The 22,452-nt window shown below is 36.4% G+C and overlaps 1 protein-coding gene across 1 annotated transcript in view; it reads right to left on the reverse strand.

Moving 5' to 3' along the window:
* Positions 1-16,903: 16,903 nt before the first annotated feature.
* The window catches only part of LOC123553864 (uncharacterized protein C5orf34 homolog), a 46,273-nt gene continuing 40,724 nt past the window's right edge, over positions 16,904-22,452 (reverse strand). Inside the window, exon 12 of the mRNA XM_053548697.1 lies at positions 16,904-17,390. Within this exon, the coding sequence (XP_053404672.1) occupies positions 16,927-17,390 (464 nt within the window). The 3' untranslated portion in view covers positions 16,904-16,926. The remainder of the gene's footprint in view (positions 17,391-22,452) is intronic.

Below are 22,452 nucleotides of genomic sequence, written 5' to 3' on the forward strand. Positions count from 1 at the left end.
CATAAATTAAATCTAAATGTAATACTTTCTTTTTGCTGTTTGTTTTAGATAGACGCACACCTTTTTAAAATATAAACTCTGGTTGTGAAAAGTGACTTTACAGAACTTGACATATACCCTAGTAGTTTATCTGCAACCGAAAATTGCTAAAAAAAAGTATCGCTGTTACATCAGATATCGCTGACGACCTTCTCATTGTAATGATTGTTGGGTTTAGTCCATTATAATAATTACATAGCATAATTAGACTCAATGACTATAATGCACAAAGAGATCAGAGAAGAGACTGAGAAAAGCGATAATTTATATCCTTATCAATAACGGAATACACAAAAATTTAACGGGTGTACTAATAAGTACGAGGAAAATTACGCTTGGTTCTTGATAATGAATTAGTATGACATTTGACTTTAAACGATACCTGTGTACTGCAGACTGGTGGCCTGTTAAAGAGGCGCTAACCGTTCACAGGATTGCGAAAGTACTTCGTTATACTTCAATTTGATTGTATAAATTAACATTAGGGGGAACTGGAGCAGCATAGCCATAGGGTATTGCAAATAACTATTTTTCGGTATATTAGAACGCAAAGTAGCTCTCTGGACTAAAGATGGCTACTGTATATATTTTTCTTCTTCATTACATATTGACAATTTTTTCCGATTTTCAGTCTTTACCCAACGGTGGTCAATACTTTCTTATATATCATATATCGTTAGCTAAGTCGTTGGCATTGACATTTTCAGTAGACTCTAAATTCCAGTCTAAAAATAAAGTTTACGACTGTCGCTATCAGTAGTCCGGCTATGTGGTGAATCGGCGATTTGTGGGAAAACCATCAAACCTGGTACAAATGTTTTTATTGTATGTTTCTGTGATATCATATTAGTCCCAAAAACCAAATTTGCCGCAAAAACTATGAAGTTGCAATTTATTTCCCCAGTCGAACAATTACAAACTTGTAATGATATATATGGGAAAGATTATTTATGCAGCCTATTTCAGAAACGACGATCCAGTTTTTCCTGTAATTTGTAAGCGAAGTTGAACACTTCTGTCGAACGAGTCAAATATATCCGATTTTTTATTTTTTTTTATTTGGGTACTACGGCGAAATAAAACACAGTACAGATTACATGGCGCCAAATAGGACTAATCAGTTTGGTTTCACATCACATTTCCATCAAAATAAAAGCAATGGAATCAACTTTTTGTGGTCGAGAGGGCTAAGACGATTTCCTACGGAGATGAAGGCCCCGGGTTCGATTCCTGGCCACTCCCATTGCGGAGTGACTTCGGCGAGGCACTTTATCACGATAGCCCCAGTCGATCCAGCTGTAAATGGATACTAGCAAACTGCTGGAGGTAAGGTATAATTGGTTTTAACTGTTCTTAAAATAGGGTCACTCAAAAGCTCTACAGAGCTTATGTTCATTGTTTCACAAAGCGACTGTAAATAAAATTTACATTTACCTTTTATACCTGCTGGAATCACCGAGTAACAGCAACACCAAGTGTTCAGACCCTATTAACCGCCTCTTACGATCATGCAAGTGTAAGCCAGAAGTTTCAGTTCTTTTCATATTTGATTCCTTTAAAATCAATGTTTGTACATGTACCTTGCAAACAAAGAATATGTTTATTGTCCAGATAGTCGGTTCATTTGGTAAATCAATTACCACCATATTGGCAGAGTTATATTTAGCATTATACTCACATGGCTTTTAAAGAGATGTCTTGGAGAATTCTAAACGTTAGTCATAAAATTTACAAATACATTCCATGGATTTATGTGCATAAGGTGTTCATCATAAGCACAGAAGACATAAAGAAACCAGGTATGGAACCCATTTCTCGCAAAAACAATACGTTCGTGCCCCGTCTCTCAACTCATTTCACAGGTTTTGGAAATGGCAGTAGAAGCATCTAAATAAAATAAAAACTTCATAAAGTACTACAGTCTGCAAATAGAAAATTTTACTGAACCGAGCTATTTCTAATGAAAGTCCGGATTGACCTAACACAATTCCAGAATGACATCATTCAGACTGTGGATGAATACTATACACATATTATGGAAACCATCTGGCTTTTCATACCATTTCCCATCAAACACCGTTAAAATGACTTGAGAATCGTATCAAAATTACTGACAAGGCAGGTATAGCTGCTAGTCATCTATCTTAGCAACCATTGTCGATGCCTATGCTGAGGAAATACAGTGTACCTAGGGATCCGTTCTGGGTCCGAAAATAACATCATGTATATGTATACTAAATAGATGCTATGCTTCATAGTTGCCAGTTATACCTGTCCCTTAACCTAATAGAACCTGTAACTTAGAGTAACGCACTGTCCCCGTATTGAAGGATGTATCATGGGAGCATCGTAACTTGTTCAAACATAATGCTAATGAAAACAGAAGTAATATTGTATAAATCAAAGCATAATTACTAACAGAAAAAAATATATGCCTGAAATCTAGTCAAATAAGTATGTTTAATCAATATTTGCTTTCAAATGATAAACAACTCACAGATTTACTAGAAATGAGAGGGCCAAGATGGCCCTAGGTCGCTCACCGGAGTAACAAACCATAACAGTGTAAACATGTTTGACCTAGTGAATATTCTGACCAATTTTCATTAAGATTGACCAAAAATGTGGTCTCGAGTGTAAAGAAGCTTTTCCTTTGATTTGACCTAGTGACCTAGTTTTTGACCTCACGTGACCCAGATTCGAAATCTTCCAAGACTTCATGATAAACATTCTGGCCAAGTTTTATGAAGATAGAATCAAAGCTGTGGCCCATAGAGTGTAAACAAGCTTTTTCTTTGATTTGACCTGCTGACCTAGTTTTTGACTCCACGTGTCCCAGATAAAGAATCATCCGAGATTTCATGGAGACAAATTAACATTAAGAACAGGTTTCATGCACATCAATGAAAAAAGCAGCCCCTATTGCATACACACGGTTTTTCTTTGATTTGACCAGGTGACTTAGTTTTTGACCCCAGATGACCCAGATTCAAATATGATCTAGACTTCATCAAGAAAATCATTCCGATCAAATTTCACGAATATCCAGTCAACAAGAGCTCGTAGAACACGAAATGTCCCCTTGGATGCATTCAATAATTGCACAAGGAACAGAAATTATTTGGTCACTGTGCACTGGATGTTTGACATACTGACCTCAAATCAATAATTATGGGTCATTTACCAGTCATAAGTAATCTCTGTATCAAATGTGATCTTAAACCAAAGCATTCATGTCCGAAACATTGCAGAATATTAATTTCACTTGGGTAATGATTACACTTTACTCAGACTTTATCATAGACTCTCTGTGTAAAATCTCAAACTTTGAATACATATAATATATCAATGGAACTTCAAAGTTTTGTAGTTTGTAGCATCGTCTGTGGCATGTGCAGTCAAAAATCTAATTTGATTTCTGAAATAATGTGATATTTATTTCTAAAATCATAATATGTTGATTGTAAAAATACTTCTTTTTACCCAAGTGGAAACTGGCAGGTACTTGAAAATGCAGCTCTCTGATTGATCAGTTAGAACTCCTGATGTCATGATAAAGTTATGAATTCTCTAGTTATTTGGCAAAAAAAGTTCTACTGCTCTGGGTCAATGTGACTTTGACCTACTGATCTCAAATCAATACGGGTCATCTGCTGGTCATGATCAACCTCCCTATTTAGTTTCATAATCCTTAGGCCCAATCATTCTCAAGTTATCATCCGGAAATGGTTTAACTGTTTCGGGTCACTGTGACCTTTGACCTACTGATCTCAAATCAATAGGGGTCATCTGCTGATCATGATCAACATCCCTATAACGTTTCGTGATCCTAGGCCTAAGTGTTCTCAAGTTATCATCCAGACACGGTTAATTGTTCTCGGTCACTGTGACCTTGACCTTTGACCTACTGACCTCAAATTAATAGGGGTCATCTACTGGTCATGACCAACCTCCCTATCAGCTTTCATAATCCTTAGGTACAAGTGTTCTCGAATTATCATCCTGAAACGGTTTTGACCCCACATGACCCATATTCGAATTTGGCCTAAAGATCATCAAGATAAACATTCTGACCAAGTTTCATGAAGATAGGGTCATAAAGTGGCCTCTACAGTGTTAACAAGCTTTGCCTTTGATTTGACCGGGTGACCTAGTTTTTGACCCCACATGACCCAGATTCGAACTTGACCTATAAGTTATCAAGACAATTATTCTGATTAATTCTCATTAGTTTCAAATTTAAACTGTGGGCTCTAACAGTGTCTACAGGATTTTCCTTTGATCTGACTTACTGACCTAGTTTTTGACCCCACATGACGCAGATTCAAACTTGGGCTAAAGGTCATCAAGATAAACATTCTGAACAAATTTCATGAAGATATGGCCATAAATGCGGCCTCTAGCATGTTAACAAGCTTTTCCTTTGATTTGACCGTGTGACCTTTTGAACCCAGATGACCCAGTTTCGAACTTGACCTAGAGTTCATCAAGACAAACATTCTGACCATTTTTCATGAGTTTCAAACTTAAACTGTGGCCTCTAGAGTGTCAACATGATTTTCCTTTGATCTGGCCTACTGACCTAGTTTTTGACCCCACATGACCCAGTTTGAACCTGACCTATAAATCATCAAGGCATACATTCTGACCAAGTTTCATAAAGATTCCCATGTGTGTTATTTCCGGCACGGTTGAGCATCTTAGCTGCACCTCCGCCCTTCTGTAAGCCAGCTGGATTTCTCCTGGTAAAATGTTGCATGCCGCACTTGTTTAACACATAAAGCATGCCATTGTTTTCGCCTTTTTATGTTATTTCATGCATCCAATGTGCATACACTATATTTGTAATACTAGTATGTATGAAGCAATAAAGCATTTTGTTTATATTATATAAGATTATGGACCCTTAGAATAGTTGACTGAATTCTCAGTCATACAGAAATCAACTAGAGCTATCACTTAAGGTGATGAATGTACCCCCCGCATGCACTGACACAGTACAATTGCAATTTGACGCACACAAGATTGCATAATTATGTTGGCTGTATGTATATAGACTGTATGTATACAGTTTAGTAACAAAAACAAAGTCCCATAACTATGCAGAATATTTATCTAAAAGAACATACATGCACCATGCACAACCAGGGTTGGCACTGATTACTTGTGTGAGAGTCATTAAACTGTGTGCAAGGGTTCGGAAGATTAGGAGCACACAAGACTGCATATTCAGACTGTATGTACATAGTATGTTAACAAGAAACAAAGTCCCATAACTCTGCAATTTTTGTCGTTGAAAGAACTTAACATGCCCCATGCACAATTACTGTTGTTACTGATCACTTGTGTGAAGTTTCATTAAATTGTGTCAAGGGGATGAGGAGAGATGGTGGCACAAGATTGTGTCTATGTATATAGTTTAGTAACAAAAAACAAAGTCCCGTAACTCTGCAAATTTTTTTTCTGAAAGAACCTAACATGCCCCATGCACAACTACTGTTGTTACTGATCACTTGTGTGAAGTTTCATTAAATTGTGTCAAGTGGATGAGGAGAGATGGTGCGCACAAGATTGTGTCTATGTATATAGTATAGTAACAAAAAACAAAGTCCCATAACTCTGCAATTTTTTTTTCTGAAAGAACCCAACATGCCCCATGCACAACTACTGATGTTACTGATCACTTGTGTGAAGTTTCATTAAATTGTGTCAAGTGGATGAGGAGAGATGGTGCGCACAAGATTGTGTCTATGTATATAGTATAGTAACAAAAAACAAAGTCCCATAACTCTGCAATTTTTTTTTCTAAAAGAACCTAACATGCCCCATGCACAACTACTGTTGTTACTGATCACTTGTGTGAAGTTTCATTAAATACTGTCAAGGGGATGAGGAGAGATGGTGCGCACAAGATTGTGTCTACGGACAGACAGACAGACAGACAGACAGACGGACAGACAGACAACCTGAAACCAGAATACCCCCCCCCCCCCCCCCCCCTTACAACTTTGTTGTCGTGGGGTACAATTAGGAGAATGAGTCGATTGCGGTCATCCTGTTTACTACATAATTTTAGCACTTTATTATATGTAATGTTAGCAAAGTCACGTTGCATTCACACAGAACGCAACGTGCTTAACCGCTGAATATTTTTCATACGTATTATACATAGTCTGAATCACACATTACATAATGAAAACTATTTTCGTTCCCTTTGTCGTGTTTGCTATCATTTTGCTTGGTTGCATTCTATGCTTATCAAAAACTTCATTTTCATCCTTCCGAAACGAATTTTCTTCGTAGAAAATAACCTCTTGCAGAGAATGATACTGTTACTATATGAAAGCATTATCAGAAAAGTGGTAAATGCAGATTAATTATTTGTCTTTACCTTTTATTTTTTCAAAAAACAGCTTATATCCCTTTGTTTACCACCAATGCGGGTTATATACATACTCGTTTTATTCTTCTGTACTAAAGTTTATGAATAATTAACTTTCGGTAAATGCATATTTTCAAACATCACGTCAAAATACCCAGGTTACATGTTCCGGAACCATTTTGAACTTTCAGAGTGATCTATCCAAGAATTCCGCACAATAAGTTTGATGAAGATCCATCATGTGGTTCGTGAAAAGTTTTTTCAAAGGTTTCTTTCTATTTTTACGTCCACATAGGGCCAAACGGAACCTTTTTTTTTTCACACAAGATAGGTTCGCACAAGGATGCTATAGACAACGTTGGTGTAGATCTATCGCCTACTTTATGAGAAGAAGTTGTTTAAAAGTTAGTTATCTGCCAAGCGGAATCATTTGAATAAAAAAGCGACAGATTTATCCACTTTATATTTCTACTACTTAATTAAGTGTCAATAAAACGCCCTCCCAGCTCAGAAGGGCTCGCGTAAAAGTCCTAAACCTGTACTTGAAGAGAACTGGTTTCGACTTAGCTGGTTCGACCCATGAACAAACCAAGATGGTTTTAGTGTTGTGTGTTGGTCTTCGCTAATATAATCATTTAATCACCGTCATATGACTGCCAGAAAAAAATCACATTTTGGGAGTATAACCGGACTTTGAGCTTCGATCTTCCACGCTGACCAGCCCAATTGGAACCTGATTTGACCTTTGTCCTTACTTTAAAGACAACGACCTCCAGGTCGTAAGACAACAAAAAAGAAAACATTTAGATGTCAAGAAATTATTGAAGATTTGAAACTTATTTACTGAAAGAATATACGTTATGGAAACATTCGAATTAGATGTTTTTGATAATTTTTCCATTCAAAATTGAAAAGACACCGGAGGTAAACTGCCTTAGTTATAACACTTTATAATAAACATTTGTTCAGTGAAAAATCCTCCGTGGTGTATTGGCCAAGGCGGCAGAAATATTTCTATTGCCGAAGCGGCTTGGTTCGATGCCCGACTAGGACATTTTATCTTGATTTCGCATTTTTTAAGATAGCTTAGAAACAAAAACTTCTCTTAATATAACCAAACTCATATGTCCAGTCCCTTTAAGCTGCGGGCCTTTTTCTTTCAAAGTCTCATTTATAACAATTCCGTATCAGGTATAAAGTTATGATTTCCACCGCCTACCTAAATTTAAAGTTATTTGAAATTCCGATTATAAACTTTCGAATAAGTAAGTTAAAACTCAGTAACTTAGACAGAATTTTGATTTAGTAAGTCGAATTTATTTTGAGTTAAGTTTCTTCAAAAGTAACACGCACGTGGCACTACTGGTCATCCGTATGTATTTGAGTATGGCGATAATTTTAAAAAGCCTGTCATATCAGACAAGATGCGTGCGTTTGACGTCTTAATTTTGATTTCATACTAAACTTTTGATCGTATTGTGTGTAAAGAGGGGGAAATAGCGATAGTCTAAAGCCTGAAATTTCAAGCTGTAAAGAAGGTACATAAATTAAATCTAAATGTAATACTTTCTTTTTGCTGTTTGTTTTAGATAGACGCACACCTTTTTAAAATATAAACTCTGGTTGTGAAAAGTGACTTTACAGAACTTGACATATACCCTAGTAGTTTATCTGCAACCGAAAATTGCTAAAAAAAAGTATCGCTGTTACATCAGATATCGCTGACGACCTTCTCATTGTAATGATTGTTGGGTTTAGTCCATTATAATAATTACATAGCATAATTAGACTCAATGACTATAATGCACAAAGAGATCAGAGAAGAGACTGAGAAAAGCGATAATTTATATCCTTATCAATAACGGAATACACAAAAATTTAACGGGTGTACTAATAAGTACGAGGAAAATTACGCTTGGTTCTTGATAATGAATTAGTATGACATTTGACTTTAAACGATACCTGTGTACTGCAGACTGGTGGCCTGTTAAAGAGGCGCTAACCGTTCACAGGATTGCGAAAGTACTTCGTTATACTTCAATTTGATTGTATAAATTAACATTAGGGGGAACTGGAGCAGCATAGCCATAGGGTATTGCAAATAACTATTTTTCGGTATATTAGAACGCAAAGTAGCTCTCTGGACTAAAGATGGCTACTGTATATATTTTTCTTCTTCATTACATATTGACAATTTTTTCCGATTTTCAGTCTTTACCCAACGGTGGTCAATACTTTCTTATATATCATATATCGTTAGCTAAGTCGTTGGCATTGACATTTTCAGTAGACTCTAAATTCCAGTCTAAAAATAAAGTTTACGACTGTCGCTATCAGTAGTCCGGCTATGTGGTGAATCGGCGATTTGTGGGAAAACCATCAAACCTGGTACAAATGTTTTTATTGTATGTTTCTGTGATATCATATTAGTCCCAAAAACCAAATTTGCCGCAAAAACTATGAAGTTGCAATTTATTTCCCCAGTCGAACAATTACAAACTGTAATGATATATATGGGAAGATTATTATGCAGCTATTTCAGAAAACGACGATCCAGTTTTTCCTGTAATTTGTAAGCGAAGTTGAACATTCTGTCGAACAGAGTCAAATATATCCGATTTTTTTATTTTTTTTTATTTGGGTACTACGGCGAAATAAAACACAGTACAGATTACATGGCGCCAAATAGGACTAATCATTTTGGTTTCACATCACATTTCCATCAAAAATAAAAGCAATGGAATCACTTTTTGTGGTCGAGAGGGCTAAGACGATTTCCTACGGAGATGAAGGCCCGGGTTCGATTCCTGGCCACTCCCATTGCGGAGTGACTTCGGCGAGGCACTTTATCACGATAGCCCCAGTCGATCCAGCTGTAAATGGACACTAGCAAACTGCTGGAGGTAAGGTATAATTGGTTTTAACTGTTCTTAAAATAGGGTCACTCAAAAGCTCTACAGAGCTTATGTTCATTGTTTCACAAAGCGACTGTAAATAAAATTTACATTTACCTTTTATACCTGCTGGAATCACCGAGTAACAGCAACACCAAGTGTTCAGACCCTATTAACCGCCTCTTACGATCATGCAAGTGTAAGCCAGAAGTTTCAGTTCTTTTCATATTTGATTCCTTTAAAATCAATGTTTGTACATGTACCTTGCAAACAAAGAATATGTTTATTGTCCAGATAGTCGGTTCATTTGGTAAATCAATTACCACCATATTGGCAGAGTTATATTTAGCATTATACTCACATGGCTTTTAAAGAGATGTCTTGGAGAATTCTAAACGTTAGTCATAAAATTTACAAATACATTCCATGGATTTATGTGCATAAGGTGTTCATCATAAGCACAGAAGACATAAAGAAACCAGGTATGGAACCCATTTCTCGCAAAAACAATACGTTCGTGCCCCGTCTCTCAACTCATTTCACAGGTTTTGGAAATGGCAGTAGAAGCATCTAAATAAAATAAAAACTTCATAAAGTACTACAGTCTGCAAATAGAAAATTTTACTGAACCGAGCTATTTCTAATGAAAGTCCGGATTGACCTAACACAATTCCAGAATGACATCATTCAGACTGTGGATGAATACTATACACATATTATGGAAACCATCTGGCTTTTCATACCATTTCCCATCAAACACCGTTAAAATGACTTGAGAATCGTATCAAAATTACTGACAAGGCAGGTATAGCTGCTAGTCATCTATCTTATCAACCATTGTCGATGCCTATGCTGAGGAAATACAGTGTACCTAGGGATCCGTTCTGGGTCGAAAATAACACATAGTATATGTATACTAAATAGATGCTATGCTTCATAGTTGCCAGTTATACCTGTCCCTTAACCTAATAGAACCTGTAACTTAGAGTAACGCACTGTCCCCCGTATTGAAGGGATGTATCATGGGGAGCATCGTAACTTGTTCAAAATAATGCTAATGAAAACAGAAGTAATATTGTATAAATCAAAGCATAATTACTAACAGAAAAAAATATATGCCTGAAATCTAGTCAAAATAAGATGTTTAATCAATATTGCTTTCAAATGATAAACAACTCACAGATTTACTAGAAATGAGAGGGCCAAGATGGCCTAGGTCGCTCACCGGAGTAACAAACCATAACAGTGTAAACATGTTTGACCTAGTGAATATTCTGACCAATTTTCATTAAGATTGACCAAAAATGTGGTCTCGAGTGTAAAGAAGCTTTTCCTTTGATTTGACTGTGACCTAGTTTTTGACCTCACGTGACCCAGATTCGAAATCTTCCAAGACTTCATGATAACATTCTGGCCAAGTTTTATGAAGATAGAATCAAAGCTGTGGCCCATAGAGTGTAAACAAGCTTTTTCTTTGATTTGACCTGCTGACCTAGTTTTTGACTCCACGTGTCCCAGATAAAGAATCATCCGAGATTTCATGGAGACAAATTAACATTAAGAACAGGTTTCATGCACATCAATGAAAAAAGCAGCCCCTATTGCATACACACGGTTTTTCTTTGATTTGACCAGGTGACTTAGTTTTTGACCCCAGATGACCCAGATTCAAATATGATCTAGACTTCATCAAGAAAATCATTCCGATCAAATTTCACGAATATCCAGTCAACAAGAGCTCGTAGAACACGAAATGTCCCCTTGGATGCATTCAATAATTGCACAAGGAACAGAAATTATTTGGTCACTGTGCACTGGATGTTTGACATACTGACCTCAAATCAATAATTATGGGTCATTTACCAGTCATAAGTAATCTCTGTATCAAATGTGATCTTAAACCAAAGCATTCATGTCCGAAACATTGCAGAATATTAATTTCACTTGGGTAATGATTACACTTTACTCAGACTTTATCATAGACTCTCTGTGTAAAATCTCAAACTTTGAATACATATAATATATCAATGGAACTTCAAAGTTTTGTAGTTTGTAGCATCGTCTGTGGCATGTGCAGTCAAAAATCTAATTTGATTTCTGAAATAATGTGATATTTATTTCTAAAATCATAATATGTTGATTGTAAAAATACTTCTTTTTACCCAAGTGGAAACTGGCAGGTACTTGAAAATGCAGCTCTCTGATTGATCAGTTAGAACTCCTGATGTCATGATAAAGTTATGAATTCTCTAGTTATTTGGCAAAAAAAGTTCTACTGCTCTGGGTCAATGTGACTTTGACCTACTGATCTCAAATCAATACGGGTCATCTGCTGGTCATGATCAACCTCCCTATTTAGTTTCATAATCCTTAGGCCCAATCATTCTCAAGTTATCATCCGGAAATGGTTTAACTGTTTCGGGTCACTGTGACCTTTGACCTACTGATCTCAAATCAATAGGGGTCATCTGCTGATCATGATCAACATCCCTATAACGTTTCGTGATCCTAGGCCTAAGTGTTCTCAAGTTATCATCCAGACACGGTTAATTGTTCTCGGTCACTGTGACCTTGACCTTTGACCTACTGACCTCAAATTAATAGGGGTCATCTACTGGTCATGACCAACCTCCCTATCAACTTTCATAATCCTTAGGTACAAGTGTTCTCGAATTATCATCCTGAAACGGTTTTGACCCCACATGACCCATATTCGAATTTGGCCTAAAGATCATCAAGATAAACATTCTGACCAAGTTTCATGAAGATAGGGTCATAAAGTGGCCTCTACAGTGTTAACAAGCTTTGCCTTTGATTTGACCGGGTGACCTAGTTTTTGACCCCACATGACCCAGATTCGAACTTGACCTATAAGTTATCAAGACAATTATTCTGATTAATTCTCATGAGTTTCAAATTTAAACTGTGGGCTCTAAGAGTGTCTACAAGATTTTCCTTTGATCTGACTTACTGACCGAGTTTTTGACCCCACATGATGCAGATTCAAACTTGGGCTAAAGATCATCAAGATAAACATTCTGAACAAATTTCATGAAGATATGGCCATAAATGCGGCCTCTAACATGTTAACAAGCTTTTCCTTTGATTTGACCGTGTGAACTTTTGAACCCAGATGACCCAGTATCGAACTTGACCTAGAGTTCATCAAGACAAACATTCTGACCATTTTTCATGAGTTTCAAACTTAAACTGTGGCCTCTAGAGTGTCAACATGATTTTCCTTTGATCTGGCCTACTGACCTAGTTTTTGACCCCACATGACCCAGTTTGAACCTGACCTATAGATCATCAAGGCATACATTCTGACCAAGTTTCATAAAGATTGGGTTACAACTGTGGCCTCTGGAGTGTTCACAAGGCAAATGTTGACGCACGACGCACGATAAACGTCGAAGGACACCAGACAATGACCGGTCACAATACCTCACCTTGAGCACTTAGTGCTCAGGTGAGATAGAAAGGGCAGTAAATGTATAGAAAGAAAAATCTTCATTTAAATCTTTTTTTATCTTTTAAACACAGCTACTCCTTTTTCTATTTTTATTCTTTTTATATATATAACTGAATACAACATATTAAAGGTACGTTTTAAAAAAAACAATCAATAAATTTGTCGGAGAGACTAGCAGTTCACATTCAGTTACAAAGATCCATGTGTACTGCAAAGAGAATTGGCATAAAACCAAACATTACATATACTGACCCATGACCTTACAAGGAAGTACAAAAAGTATAGTTAATTTGAAGCTTGCCATTACCAGAAGAAACACTGAGTGACGCTGATGCAAGGTCGAGTAACAATGTACTTTTGATTCTTGAATACGTAAAATCATTTGTTTGCGCAGGACGACTTTACACGTATTTCATGCTACGAAGGATGTACGAATTGTAGACTGCGCTATTATTTAAACATTTAGTATATAATTATCCGAATTTCCTGTCCGAAATATATGCATGGTATAAGACCCCTGTATTTCAAAACGTCGCAGTTTATCAGTAGTTAATTAAAGCTTGTCTTGATAGGAACTTATTTGTTTTTACCAAAATGATCTTAAATTGAAAATGCACAAATTAAAGACCACGCAAAACTGTCTTTTTTGCCATTTGCGCTAAATTTTATGCCAGCAAATTTAAATGATTTCACAGTACTCAAACTTAAAATATACTGACATAGTATAAACAAGAGGGCCATGATGGCCCTGTATCGCTCACCTGAGTACCATTGCTCAAAATGATATGACCAGTTTGACATTGAGCAATTAGGCATACATGTTAATTCATCAGGATAAACATTTTCTTGTAAATCCTTTTTGCCTTAGTCAGGGCAATTCCATACAAAGTTTGAGGGTCCTAGCTCAAATGGGCATTTTGTACTAACATGACTATTCCTTACCTGGAAGACTTAATAACATTTAAAACCAATCTCATTATATGCTGCTGAGATATAATCGTTACATAAAAATAAATGGAGGTATTTGTCAAATTCAGTCAAATTTTCTACCCTGATTGTCTGAGTCCATCTGATGCACAAAGACATTAAATCAGTATCTTCTTGGTTACTGAGATACACCATTTTTAATTTGAAACAAAGGGAGTAATTTGAATAAAATCAGTCAATTTATCTATCTCACCTGATGCCTCAGTCCACTAAAGACAATAATGAAATTTCAAATGAGTTCTATAAATATTTACCGCGATAATCCATTTTATTAAAATCAGAGGAGGTAATCATGCATTGGTATATGCATGTAGAAGATACAGAGTACAAGCCTATACAACAATATATTAGTAAAGTATTCATATCGATAAATGTTCAATCAAGAGTTTCAAACCAATATCATTAGAAGCTGCTAAGGTGTATTCATTTAGATAAAAAATAAAGGGAATATGTATCTTCACTGATTGTCCAAGTCCATCTGTTGACATAAATGAAATTTCAGATCAGTATCTTCATTAGTTACGGAGATATACCCATTTTAATTTGAAATAAAGGAAGGTAATTTGACATAAAATCAGTCCATAGTTATCTACCCTGATTGTCTCAGTCCAGCTTATGACAACTAGAGTTGTCACAGGAGTGACGAATTATACCCCCACAATATGGCCTTGTCACAGAACTAAGCCAATGTCAAAGCTGAACTTGCTTAACCTTTGACCTACTAACCTCAAAATCAATAGAGGTCATCTGCTGGTCATGATCAACCTCCCTATAAAGTTTCATGATCCTCGGCCCAAGCGTTCTCAAGTTATTGTCCGGAAAAGATTTAAATGACCTCTGACCTTTGGAACCCAAAATAATTATGGGTCATCTGCTGGTCATGACCAACCTCCCTATTAAATTTCGTGATCCTAGTCCCAAGCGTTGTGAAGTTGTTGTCCAAAAACCGTTTAAGTGTTCCGGGTCATTGTGACCTTGACCTGTGACCTGCTGATCTCAAAATCATTAGGGGTCATCTGCTGGTCATAACCAACCTCGCTATCAATTTTCATGATCCTAGGCCCAAAAATTCTCAAGTTATCATCCGGAAACCGTTTAACTGTTTCGTGTTACTGTGACCTTGACCTTTGACCTAGTAACCTCAAAGTCGAACATGACCTGTATTTAATCAGGTTACACCTGTGTACAAAAATCTAAGATCCTAGACCCAAGCGTTCTCAAGTTATCATCTTGAAACCGTTTAACTGTTCCGAGTCACTGTGACCTTGACCTTTGACCTACAGACCCCAAAGTCGAACTTGACCTGTATTTCATGATGTTACACCTGTGTACCAAAATATATGATCATAGTCCCAAGCGTTCTCAAGTTATCATCCGGAAACCGTTTAACTGTTCAGGGTCACTGTGACCTTTACCTTTGACCTATTGACCCCAAATTCGAACCTGACCTGTATTTTCTGATGTTACACCTGTGAACCAAAAATTATTCGAATCAGTCAAGGCTTTCATGAGTTATCATCGGGAAACCACAAAAACCAACAGACCGACCGCCAAGCTCACTCCTATATAACCCCCCCCCCCAACTTTGTTTTGTGGGGGTATAATAATGAAATTTCAAATAAGTCCTGTAAGCATTCTCAAGTTATCATCCGGAAACCGTTTAACTGTTCAGGGTCACTGTGACCTTGACCTTTGACCTATTGACCCCAAATTCGAACCTGTATTTTCTGATGTTACACCTGTGTACCAAAAATTATTCAAATCAGTCAAGGCTTTCATGAGTTATCATCGGGAAACCACAAAAACCAACAGACCGACCGACCAACCAACCGACCGACTGCCAAGCTCACTCCTATATACCCCCCCCCCCTCCAAACTTCGTTTTGTGGGGGTATAATAATGAAATTTCAAATAAGTCCTGAAAGTACTTACTGATATAAATCCATTTTGATTACAATCAGGGGAGGTAATCAGATATAGAATAACTCTGGAACCTACAATTTCATCTGACAGATTCGTCATGGAATCCAAGATTTATTGTTGTTGAAGATATTTTGGAAATTTGTATCAAATAAAACCATAAATGAAGTCTCTATATGGCTGCAAAAGCCAAAATAGCAAATTCTGGACCTTTAAGGGGCCATAACTCTGGAACCCATGATGGAATCTGGCCAGTTCAACAAAGGAACCAAAATTTTGTGGTGATACAAGTTGTGTGCAAGTTTGGTTAAAATCAAATCATAAATGAAGCTGCTATTGTGCAGACAAGGTCAAAATAGCTAATTTTGGCCCTTTCAGGGGCCATAACTTTAGAACCCATTATGGGATCTGGCCGATTCAAGAAAGGAACCGAGATCTTATGGTGACACAAGTTTTGTGCAAGTTTTATTAAATTCAAATCATAAATGAAGCTGCTATTGTGCAGACAAGGTCAAAATTGCTAATTTTGGCCCTTTCAGGGGCCATCACTCTGGAACCCATAATGAAAGCTGGCCAGTTCAAGAAAGGAATCGAGATCTTATGGTGATACAAATTGTGTGCAAGTTTGGTTAAAATAAAATCATAAATGAAACCACTATCGTGCAGACAAGAAATTGTTGATGGAGGGACGCATGCACGCACAGACCACAGACGAAGGGTGATCACAAAAGCTCACCTTGTCACTATGTGACAGGTGAGCTAAAAACACATATAATCAGCATTATAATAAGTTGATTTGAAGGGAATAGTCACATGTTTGAGCATAAATAATTTATCATTTAATGCACAAAATTTCCATGCTTTGGCCAAAGAGCATTTTCATGGAGATGTAAGCTTGTGTATTTAAGAAGTTGAACATAAAATTAATGGAAAATTGGTTAACTGGGATTGATTTTAGTGGACTGACTCAATTGCGTAATCCAAAAAAATTGTCCCCAAGGAAAATTAATTAATTCACAGTATTTGACTCAAATGCTGTTACATACACTGAAATTGTGCATCGTAAGATTTTTGAATGCATGATGTTTGTTTGTTCTGATAGATTTTAAGTCACACCACTACAATTTAGGTTATATGGTGACTTTCCACCTGTTATGATGGAAGCAGACTCCAGTTGCCACCTGTCATAATATCACAAAACAATGTGAGGACAGTACATATTTAATTAGATTTCATCTCTTTTCAAGAATTTGATCAATGTCTTTTATGACACTGGAAGTTCTGAGCAGAGCTTCTCTGACTGAGTTGAAGCCATCTAATGCTGAATATCTAGGTTCTTTTGAAGTTAATGGTATGTCCCAGATCGGTTTTGAAGGTTGTCCAATAGGATTTAGTCTTTCATTTGCTGCAGCACTGAAATGTCTACTTGATCCAATCAAATTTGATGAAACACTTGATACTGAATTCTGAATGCTATTTCCAGCTGACTTAGAGCAAGCAGATGGAGGTGAGTGAATCTGAACTGTTCTTTGGGTATTTTCATGGACTGGTCCACAGTTTTTGTTTTTGGATTGATCTGTGTTACGTAAGATGCTTGGTCTTGCCTTCTGTTCCGATGCATTGTAGGGTCTAAAAGCTCCTGACTGATTCACAGAACCAGTCGCAGTCGTTTTAAACAGAGTATTATCCACAATATCTGATCAACGTACATCAAGGAAAATAGTATGAAACAGTATATCAAGCTGTAGGAGGTTACTGAATGCTCAAAAGATATGTATTTAGTATATAAGTATGATTCTTGGAATGGGGTAATAAAGCTCATTCTTACTTATTTCTAAATGCATGTATGTTAAGTAATAATGTAACCTTTAAACATCAATAAATTTTAATATTAAAGTGGTAATTTCATACTGGGTGTGTGGTGACATTCGTGATACCATGTTGTTACATAAAACATTCTTTGAAGTTGATATTTTCAGTTTTACTCAGAAAGAACATATGTATATCTTTTTGTAAGCGTAAATAAGTATATAACAGAAGCTGTCTCTTGACAGCACACTTGACTATTCAAAGAACTGATGTAAGTATGGGGTCAAAATATAACCAGAGGTTTTGGGAATTGGATAAATCTTGCACTATATGGCAATGTATAACTCATTATTATTATTAACTAATTTCTGTCAAAAAAGGGCCATAACTGAGCCAAAATCATTGTCCTAGTTATGCAGTATAATGCCTACTTATGGAGACCATGATGGTAAAAAAGTAGTCGAAGTTTCAAAGCCATATGTCAAACAGTTTAGGCAAAATATGGACTTGTGCTAAAACTGAACCAATTTCCAGGTCCAAAAAGGAACAAAATTCAGCCAAAATACTTGACAGAATTATGTACTCTTGCCTACAGATGAGACTGTTATAACAAACAAGTGGTAAAAGTTTCAAAGCCATATGTCAAACAGTTTAGACAAAAAATGTACTTGTACGAAAATCTTAACCAAGATTTGTACATTTAAAAGGGCCAGAATTCAAACGAAATCCTAGATGGAGTTATGTACTCCTGCCTAAAAGTGGACATGGTGGTAGTACACAAGTGATGAAAGTTTCAATGCTATAGGTCAAAAGGTTTTGTCAAAATGTGGACTGGTATGAAAAACTTAACCAAGGTGTGATGCCCACAGCGTCACCAACGCCTTGGTGAGTAAGATAGCTCTACTTATTCATAGTCAAGCAATTAAAAGATTAAGAGCTTTGCGTCAAGAAATATGCCCTCTTTGTGCCTAAAGAAATACTGCGCTCCTATCTATGCTACACATAGCATGTCTTCATAAGAAACCTTGTACATTCTGAAAAGAAGACTTTTAACATGAGGGTCATGATGACCCTATATCGCTCACTTGTTAAACTTGGCCTTGGAATCATCAGGATAAACATTTTGACCAAGTTTCATGAAGACAGGGCCATAAATGTGGCATCTAGAGTGATAACAGGCTTTTCCTTTGATTTGAGCGGGTGTCCTAGTTTTTGACCCCACATGACCCAGGAACTTTGCCTAGGAATCATCAAGATAAACATTCTGACCAAGTTTCATGAAGATTGGGTCATAAATGTGGCCTCAAGAGTGTTAACAAGTTCTTCCTTTGATCCGAGTGGTGACCTAGATTTTGACCCCACATGACCCAGTTTCGAGTTTGCCTAGGAATCATCAAGATAAACATTCTTACCAATTTTTATGAAGATAGGGTAATAAAAATGGTCTCTAAAGTGAAAAGCTTTACCTTCGATTTGAGCAGGTGACCTAGTTTTTAACCCCACATGACCCAGTTTCGTACTTGGCCTAGAGATCATCATGATAAACATTCTGTGCAAGTTTGTTTCAAATCCAAGCATAAATGAAACCTCTATGTGGAAGAAAGGGCCAAAATAGAAAAATCTGCCCCTTTCAGGGTCAGTAACTCTAGAACCCGTGATGGAAACTAGCCGGTTTTCGAAAAGGACGAGATCTTATTGTGACTTAAGTTGTGTGTAAGTGTGGTTAAAATCAAATGTAAAATGTCACTTCTATCGTGTTTACAAGGTAAAAATTAACAAATTTTGTCTCTTTTAGGGGTCAATAACTCCGGAACCTATGATTGGATCTGATGGATTCATCATGGAATCCAAGATCTATTGCTTTTAAGATATCTTGCAAGTTTGTATCAAATCAAACCATTAATGAAGTCTCTATATGGCTGCGTAAACCAAACTAGCAATATTTGGCCATTTAAGGGGGCATAACTCTGGAACCCGTAATGGGATCTGGCCAGTTTTCGAAAGGATCCGAGATATTATGCAAATACAAGTTGTGTGCAAGTTTGATTAAAATCAATTGCAAAATGTGGTCTCTATGGTGTTCATAAGAAATTGTGGACAGACGCCAACAGATGCCGGACAATCACAAAAAATGATGATTTCCTACTAAATGTAATACTTTATGTAACACTGAACCCTGTGTCCATGTAACAGTAAGTATCACACTGTACCTTGTGACTTTGTAACACTAAATATAACACTGAACCCTGTGACTTTGTAACACGAAGTATAACACTGAACCTTGTGACTTTGTGACACTAAGCAAAACACGGAGCCATGTGACTTTGTAACATGAAGTATAACACTAAACCTTGTGACTTTGTAACACTAAGTATAACAGTGAACACTTTGTAACCCTAAGTATAATACTGAACCATGTGACTTTGTAACATAAAGTTTAACACTGAACCTTGTGATTTTGTAACACTAAGTATAACACTGAAGACTTTGTAACACTAAGTATAACACTGAACCCTGTGACTTTGTAACACTAAGTATAACACTGAAGCCTTTGTAACACTAAGTATAACACCGAACCTTGTGACTTTGTAACACTAAGTATATCACTGAGCCATGTGACTTTGTTACGTAAGTATAACACTGAACCCTGTGACTTTGTAACATAAAGTATAACACTGAATCTTGTGACTTTGTAACACTAAGCAAAACACTGAGCCATGTGACTTTGTAACACTAAGTACAACTCTGAACCCTGTGAATTTGTAACATGAAGTATAACACTAAACCTTGTGACTTTGTAACACTAAGTATAACACTGAACACTCTGTAACACTAAGTATAACACTGAACCATGTGACTTTGTAACACTAAGTATAACACTGAGCCATGTGACTTTGTTACCTAAGTATAACACTGAACCCTGTGACTTTGTAACACTTAGTATAACACTGAGTCATGTGACTTTGTAACAATTAGTACAACACTGAACCCTGTGACTTTATAACACAAAGTATAACACTGAACCTTGTGACTTTCTAACACTAAGTATAACACTGAACACTTTGTAACACTAAGTATAACACTGAACCATGTGACTCTGTAACACTAAGTATAACACTGAACCTTGTGACTTTGTAACACTAAGTATAACACTGAGCCATGTGACTTTGTAACATTAGGTATAACACTGAACCCTGTGACTTTGTAACACTGAGTACAACACTGAACCTTGTGACTTTGTAACACTAAGTATAACACTGAACCGTGTGACTTCGTAACACTAAGTAAAACACTGAACCATGTGACTTCGTAACACTAAGTAAAACACTGAGCCATGTGACTTTGTAACACTAAGAATAAAACACTGAACATTTTGCCTTTTTAATACTAAGTATAACACAGTGAACCCTGTGACTTTGTAACACTGAACCATGTCACTTTGTAACATTATGTATAACACTTAACCCTGTGACTTTGTAACATAATGTGTAACACTGATACCTGTGATGTGGGATAACTACATGTAACACAGAACCCAGTGACTTTGTAACATAGTGTAACATACAACCTCGTGCCTCTGAAACATAACATTGCTCAGGGAACCATTCAGAAGACCAAATCCACAAAGATCTTGAAGTGTACTTTCACTTTAAAGTCACATGTTTGCTTGCCATTTCCAATCAGTAGATTGGTCTGTATTACATCATATGACTTGTCACAAGCCAAACCAAATGTAAAGCCTCAAAGGGAGTCTTGTCAATCACGACAGGGGATAACTTCATCTTAAATACCGCCAATTCAGTTTATATATACTCAACTAGTAATATTTTTCTTGCATCAAAGCATTTTCTGATGTTCTTCTTACCTTTCATTATGCAAAATAAATAACTGAAAATTAAAACAAAATTATCAATCGACTTGTCCAAAAATCATCGTAAAACAGTTATTTCAACTATATTTACTAGCCTATGGAACTTGGAAGAATAGGTCAATTTAAATAACTGAATGTGCTAGAAATCTTGTTCCTGTTATTCTTTATCTGTTACCTAACACATCAAACAATAGATCTCTAGTGTTCATTGGATATATCAGGTACCAGATTTACAGAATAATGGTAGCGAGTGTGAGACCTAGCATCACTTCTCTCTGACAATACCCAATTTACTGCTCCAGCATATCATAATACTACTTAAACTAAATACTGATAAAAATATTTCTTTGTAACTTTATTATTAGTATCTTGATATGGATTATTATAGGTTATTAGTTTGTATCAGAAAATAGGCACAAGTTCTGCAGCGAAAATATTGCGCGTCTTTAGGACAATATTCTTCAGCTAAAGAACGAGTGCATATTTCCCGACGCAAAGATAATAACCTTTTTATTACATACGTATCTACACGCATAAATGTAATGTTAATATTATGAATTTGTTCAATAGCCTGAATAAGATTGACAATACTGAACTAAATAAAAGAATTAATGCAAAGACACATATTAAATTACATCACGCACCCGATATGAAATTCAGGCATCAGTATATGGAAAAATATTAAAGTTTCTGGTGCCATATAACCGGGAATAGGAACAAGTATGTAATAAATTATATGTGATTTGTTTACTGTGACTTTCATAACATTTTGTTGCTGCCTTTTTCCTTTATAAAATGGATGGAAAAAAACTTATGAAAACACACAACCGTGTATTGTGCAATTCCAAAATCATAACAACCCCAGGGGAGATGTTTATTGGCTTGTCTGATAAAAACCCCATGTCTGATAACACCCAAAAGGTGAAACACTGAACCCTGTGACTTTGTATGTATTACAAATGAATCCTGTGGCAGATATCATTCTGACTCTAAGAGCCTGTTTGAACAAAAATCGGCAGATGTCTCCTAGGTGATGCTTCATGTACAGTATCTTATGTCTATGTCTTGCACTTTTACC

The sequence above is a fragment of the Mercenaria mercenaria genome, chromosome 7 (genome assembly GCF_021730395.1).
Source record: "Mercenaria mercenaria strain notata chromosome 7, MADL_Memer_1, whole genome shotgun sequence".
NCBI lineage: Eukaryota > Metazoa > Mollusca > Bivalvia > Venerida > Veneridae > Mercenaria > Mercenaria mercenaria.